We start from the raw sequence: 6,745 nt of genomic DNA, 5'->3' as shown, positions 1-6,745 counted from the left end.
TAAACTTTTGATCTTCTTCCACAACATTTAAATAAAGAACACCTTTACAATATAATACCATATGTTTCAGTATCCTTATAATTTTGCTCAGACAGCATGGCACAAAAAGATCTGTAGAGCTTTAACACTGATGTTCCCCTCCATCTCAGCACAACACTTGCTAAGGTAGCAAAGCAATGAAAACTGTGGTTTCCTGTTTTATAAAAGAGGCATAAACTATGTTTTGAGGCTTACAGTTCCACAGCATCATAGGATTATCTCATTGTTTCCATGTTTTCTGCAGTCCAGATTCAGATTCCCAGTGGAATGGTGTCGCAAATGAGTAAAGTAGTGTCAGAGGAAGGATAGATAATACATAAAAAGAGAAAAGTTGATAAATGTCTTCCTGTCATTCTTGCTTTCACAATGACTATGTTACAATTTCTGCTGAGTCACAGTTGACTAAGTTATTGATGTTATAGAATATTCTCTGATTCCCTTTCCTGAAGGGGAACACATAAAGCTAATAAATCAATCCACAGTTTCAGTGAACATTGGATGACAGCTACCCAGTGCACAGGCTAGGGAAGATTGTAAGCAGTACAGCTGAACAAGAACGCTTTTCTTCACAAACGCACATGACTTCAAATCCACGCCTGTTTTTCCCCTGTCCTGTAACCACTCAAAACAACCCTGTAGTCCAAATTTAAGGAAATCCTATTAGACTGGATAAAGACTGGAGCTCTAAGGTCATATTCTTGTCTATGATTTCCTTCTAGAGCCCATAAGCTTTATGGTACTCTGAACAATTCAAAGCGCAGTGAGAAAGGAAAGTAGCACCTCTATGTTTCGACTTCGTGCTTATGCTTTCACTCTACAATTCCTCGTGGGAAAAAATATTTTGGCTTGGAAACAATAATAAGCAGCTTCTGCTTATGGTCTAACATTAAGAAGGAAAAAACTCTTGCAGAGACACTATCAATTCTTCAGTAGTCAGGGTAATTATTACCAACAATTCACAGCATACCACAGCTAGCACAGCAAAACTCCCACTCTAGCTGTATTTAACTTCATTTATTGAGGCCAACAGAAAACTTTTCTCATATCAAATCCTGAAGGGGGAATTACCAACAAATTCTGGCACACAATCACGTTCTTTTCAAATACACCATTATATATCATGAGATCTCTGAAACTAGAGAACTTTCCATAAAACTCAGACCATATTATTCCAAAAGTTTCAGGGGTGAGGGGGGGTAAGAAAAAAATGATAGTACAATTACAGTCAGTGACAAATCAATCAAAAAAGGAAGCAGGAATACCCCATCATGGCGGGAACCTTGGAACGCAAAGGATTTATACACTGTGTTGTACAAAAATTGAGTCTGTTAAAACTTTCAATAGAACTAGAAATCCTGTATTGCTTATTTCTTTAGTTGGATTGTTGCTGTATGCTAAGTACAAAAGAATGTATTTATTGGATTACAAACAGAAAAATACATGCAAGGAAATCATAGCATGGAGTTATGTGTGTCTGACAATATTATTCACTTGGACCTAATGTATACTAAACAGGAACTAAGTTCCACTGAGAGTTGATTCAAGAAGTTACCTGCACAAGGCCAAAGAAACAACATTAAGTGAATAATCACATTTTAATAATATTTAAAATGTATTAATTTTAAAATTAAAGAAATACATATATCACTGAAATTGAATAACAAAGTGAAATTTATCAATTTTTAAGAAATAATTCTGAAGATAGGTGTTCGAATTAGAATTCTGGACAGAAAATAAATATCGAGCTCTCATAAGTATTATTCATTACAGAAGTAAAACATGACAGATTCTTTCTCTCCTCAGTTGACAAAGATAGAAAAAGTAGTTTAACTGGAAGTACCAAATGTAATAGCAATTTTTGTCTCTTGTAAGAAAGTTACATTTTTACAAAAAGGTGATATTGTTTCACTGGCAGATGATGCTTACATCCGTGATGGCATGTTTCAAACTTTTCTACAGGTTTCAGTAACAATGGTATAACCCTTAAGATACAGATATAATCCACAATTAAGACACAAACCACATACAGCACGAACATGACACATTATTCACAGTGGGGAAAGTCTTGTAAGATAAACAAATATAACAAAAATATGCAAAAATAATAGTTTAGGTCCTAAATTTACACTCAGAAATATCTAACAGTGTTGTAAAAAACACTTCAGACTTTCTATTATCTAATGGACAAAACCATGGAGCTGTACTGGGATGTTAATGTGCCTCAGGTATCTGTAACTTAAGTTTTAGTGATTCTGGTCTCATAAAAACAGAGCAAACATGAAAACTGATTAATAAGGTGAACAGCCTCAGCTTTGAGGGATTTCCTCCACAATTACGTGGTTCAGTTATTTGTACAAAGTTCATAAAAAGAGGCTCTCATAAACAAAAATTATCTCAAAGGTAACTATCCCATCATCTCAGTTTGCCACCTGTAGACATGTACTCTTTATCGAGGAGGAAGGTGAAATCTCCTCCGGTCTGGTTGTCCTGATCCTCCACCTGGAGAAAGGAGGAGATGAATTAAACATTTTTAATGAACATTAAAGCAGGAAATCAAGAGCTTATTCAGGTAGCCCCCCCAAAAAATTACATTTATACATATCTTGAAAAAAGTACATGTCCCTGTCCAGTTGGTGTATAATTCTGTCTAACATTTTGAGATGTTGGAGGATAAAGTCCATGATGTCATTGCTTTTCTTAAAACTCTTGGGTGACTGTAACTTTTAAATCTAGACCAATTAATGGGTTGGTATAGTGAGTCATAAGGGTCATACACTGTGGCTGGTAGATAAGACTGTATGAATTCAGGAAAGGAAAACACACTATTTAGAACCAGACATCAGAGCTATATTTAAAGATATTTTCATACTGGTTTAAGTGTGCCTGTGTACAATTCTGCTTTAGCTATAGATTCCTATAAGCAAAGTAGTACACTGTAAATTATATCTTTTTTTTTCAGCACTGAAGTTCTACCAAGTTCCATCTGCATTACAGTTCTATCAAAATCCTATTAATCAGAAACATGACTGAACACAGAGTATGCAACACAAGTGTGGAAGCCTTGACTAAATATCTTGCAAATGAGAGCTCGCTTGCATTGTCTCCTGTTACATGTTTTACAGTGTGCTAAGACTGATGTGAATGTACCCTCTTGATGCAATTACATTCCATGAAGAAATGGAAATCTCGATAATTCCTTTTTGTCTTGGACAAAAGATTTTCTCTCAGTGAGACACACCTCTCACAATTTTTTTCCCCTCTTTCCTTGACACTCATCTTCTGTTTCCCCCAAAAAACTGCTTTCAATGCTCCATAAAAGCTTTTCTTCAAGACCTTGTTCTGGTTTTCAATTATTTAAAAACAAAAAAGCTGCCCAATTCCACTTTTCTTTTTTTTTTTTAATAGAAAGATGGAAGAAAAATACAGCAAAGATGGATGGAAACAAAGAAGCAAAACTAATTTTTTTTTTTAAAGAACAGGGTTTTCTTAGGTAGAATAGAGTTGACCCCCAAAATCCAACAACGTCTAAATGCAAGTATGAAATTGTCAGAATGCTTCATGATGTCCCCATCTCACTGTTTATGAGTCTGGTGGTAGATGACTGGTAGCTACAATTATCATCTCTTACTTCTAGCACTCTGCAAGCTCTTACTCACTATGATCCCTCCCTTGAGCCCCTCATACAGAGAGTTATGATGTTTATTTTACCACTTGCAGAAATTCTATATAATTTCCAACATCCTCTACTATTTCTAAATTATTAGGGTATCCTTGATTTTAACCATTCATGTAGCTGTTACAGCTACACCCATAGACACTCTCTCTCCTATCTCATTCCCTTGCCCTCAGTTCACTTTTCGGCAGATTTCAAAATATTAGTGCGAGAACCATTGTACACATCACAGAAATTTTAAAATACAGCTGTAAAAGTATAGATAAGGTTATATTTACTTATTCAGTCTCTTTTTTTTGTTATATTTTGTATGCTGATTTAGATCTAAGTGGTAATTTGTATGCTATGACACAAAATATCAGTGTTTAACAGCTGGACTGTTGAAGAGAGCAAAGACACATGATAATTCACAGTGATTTCCACAGTTCTTAATGCTCACTTTATTTTTAGGTTTTTGTAGAATGAGATAACAATGTGATGCAAAAAATGACTTAGTGGTCGTCTAATTAATGAAGTTTACCTACCAATAGTCTATATGGCCTGTGATGTGGTGTTGCAGCCACAAACCTAGAATCCATAAATCATCAAATAAGAAATACTAAGGGAAAATCCTCCCTGTGAGGCTTAGTTGTCCTGCTCTGAATTATACGGATATGCTCTTATCCCTTTGTAACACACAGCCAAGAAATTTACAGAGAAGTTAAATGACTAAAATCAAACCAAATCAAAAAAACCCCAACCCTCCCAAAACCCAACCCCTTCCCCCAGCTGAAATCCCTACATTCAAAATACAGCTAGAGAATGAGCTGTAAATTACAGCAGCTCAGTGTTTACTATTCACCATCCAATGAGGGATGCCTAAATGCAATTCTTGTTCTGCCTGAGGGGATTCAAGCCATCATCTCAGAGAAATACCAGTGCTTCTCAGGTTGATGCTCTCTAGTAAAAGCACTCTTTACTGGTGAAGTTGAGACAGTCATGGAATTCTTAAACATTAACTGATAAGAAAGAGCAAAGGCTGCCTAATCATTATTATTCTCCTGATACGGGAGATATGGGTCCTGTGGTTACTGTTCCATTACTTTTTAATGCATTTAATCCAATGATTGATATATCATATGCAACAGCAGGAACCATATAACAGTATACCATGAGAAGGTACATAAAGAGTGGGAGATGCAGATATAAGTAATATTAGTAGGAAGTTTTATAACATAAGCTACCATGAACATAAAATGGCCACTTTTTTTGTTCTTTTTTCTCTCTTTGGTGAGACACATACAGCAGAGACATCAGCTACATAAAGAAACAACCCAAATACCTGTGCTAATATTAGCCAACTTAGGAAAAAGGAATTTTGTTAAAATGAATCATGTTGGGAGATCAGTTTAAAAGGAGCTCTAAAGCATTGCAGGGCTCTTTTGTAAGGACAGATGTATTTTTCCAATAAATCTGTTTAACTTCTAACAGAGGCAATTTAACTGCAGTTATGGGATTATATTTTAAGAGCGTCCTGAGGGTAAGAAATAGGGCCAGTGTAGAAGCCATGATGTTTTAATAATGCTACTGAAAGACATTTATAACACTGAAGCACAGTTACTCTGGAACATATTTTGTGGAATCCATCTAGTTATAAGATCTCTGGAGCTGGTCAGAGATGATCTGACCTCTGAATATTAGGTTTCTTGAGATGGTCGAGAACTCATAACAATGACCAGTTTTGGTTTTGCTTATGGTCAGCATACATACTCTATATTTTAGCTTTACATTTTACATACAGGACTGAACAATCTTATTTGTGAATCAAATGGTAGCAAGTATTCAACAGTGGCAGTTGAAACACATTAAAGACTTCACTGTATTTATTTATTATTTATCTTCCCTAATCATATCATCAATCTTCTTCGAAAACCTCACCTGGAAACACAAAAGAAATCCAGGCTCTGCATACTTAATAAAACAATTGATGTTTCTTAGACACTGCACTTACTTTTGTTTATTTTCTTTAATTTATGTCTATGTGCTTCAACTCACAGTAACGAGGAAGTAGAACTGAATTATGTCAGCTCAACAGTGCTATCCACAGTGATGCTTCATTGAAATGTCTGTTCAAGAAGTGAGACTGGTGAATGACTTAAGATTAATGCCAAAGCAAGACAGAACATCCATTTGTTTCACTCAGGGAGTGACCTGGAAGCTGAAACTCTGACCTAGAAAAGCACTTAAGAATGTATTTAACTTTATTCATATGCTTAAGTGTTTTATTGAAGTATGAACAAAAATATGCAGCTAAAGACTTCAGACAAACATTTCTGTGCAGCTGTGCCAATTTGCTTTAGAACTATTACAATTTTAAACACGGTTCAGCTGAGACCAAGCATGAAACTTATAAATACCACATGAAAGCTTTTTTCCCAGAACATTGTGAGTAAAAGATGACTAGAGATCATAATGCTACACTCTACCTCACCCTGCAGAGTTAGATTTTCCTGATGGTAGTACACAAATATGATGTAAGTTTTGTTATTTACTTCTGTAGCCACAGGGTAACTGCATATAGACACAGAGCTTTTATATTGTTGATAGAGACAATTCCAAAAACACAAATGTGCACACATTTTTACCTTGTGATTGAGGATTTCTCTGTACGAACCCCCTCATCTGGTTATGATATGGAGAAACAAAATGACTTCTGCGTGGTTGTTGGAATCTGGGATTAAAATCTCTTTGTTCTCTCCCTGAAAAACAGTACTTACTAAGCAACTCTGACAGTATATAGGATTAAATGAAGAAACAATATTTTTCAGGAAACAATATTTCTTAGTTTTATGCCAAATACTCATGCACAATTATGATTTTTCCAAACTAAAGTCAGCCTAGTAAGTGTGGTTCTTGTCCTCATTTCCATCTATGCTCATCACGATTACAAGCTGTTAACAAGTGTATTTAGAAACCAGATCAAAATTTTATGACATAGATTCAGAGAATGCAGTCATTAAACCAAACAGAAAACTCTGTCCAAATTGGAATCAC

At 35.3% G+C, this 6,745-nt stretch overlaps 1 protein-coding gene across 4 annotated transcripts in view; it reads right to left on the bottom strand.

The window, feature by feature from the left end:
* Positions 1–559: 559 nt before the first annotated feature.
* The window catches only part of FAM120B (family with sequence similarity 120B), a 49,131-nt gene continuing 42,945 nt past the window's right edge, over positions 560–6,745 (bottom strand). For all 4 annotated transcript variants that reach the window (XM_017817615.1, XM_017817616.1, XM_017817617.1 and 1 more), the window contains 2 exons: positions 6,337–6,450; positions 560–2,538 (listed from right to left, as the gene is read on the bottom strand). In XM_017817615.1, coding sequence (XP_017673104.1) covers positions 2,486–2,538; positions 6,337–6,450 — 167 coding nt within the window. In that variant the 3' untranslated portion in view covers positions 560–2,485. The remainder of the gene's footprint in view (positions 2,539–6,336; positions 6,451–6,745) is intronic.

Source organism: Lepidothrix coronata, unplaced genomic scaffold, assembly GCF_001604755.1.
Source record: "Lepidothrix coronata isolate B3197 unplaced genomic scaffold, Lepidothrix_coronata-1.0 Scaffold61, whole genome shotgun sequence".
Lineage (NCBI taxonomy): Eukaryota > Metazoa > Chordata > Aves > Passeriformes > Pipridae > Lepidothrix > Lepidothrix coronata.
This window is presented reverse-complemented; position numbering and strand designations above follow the sequence as displayed.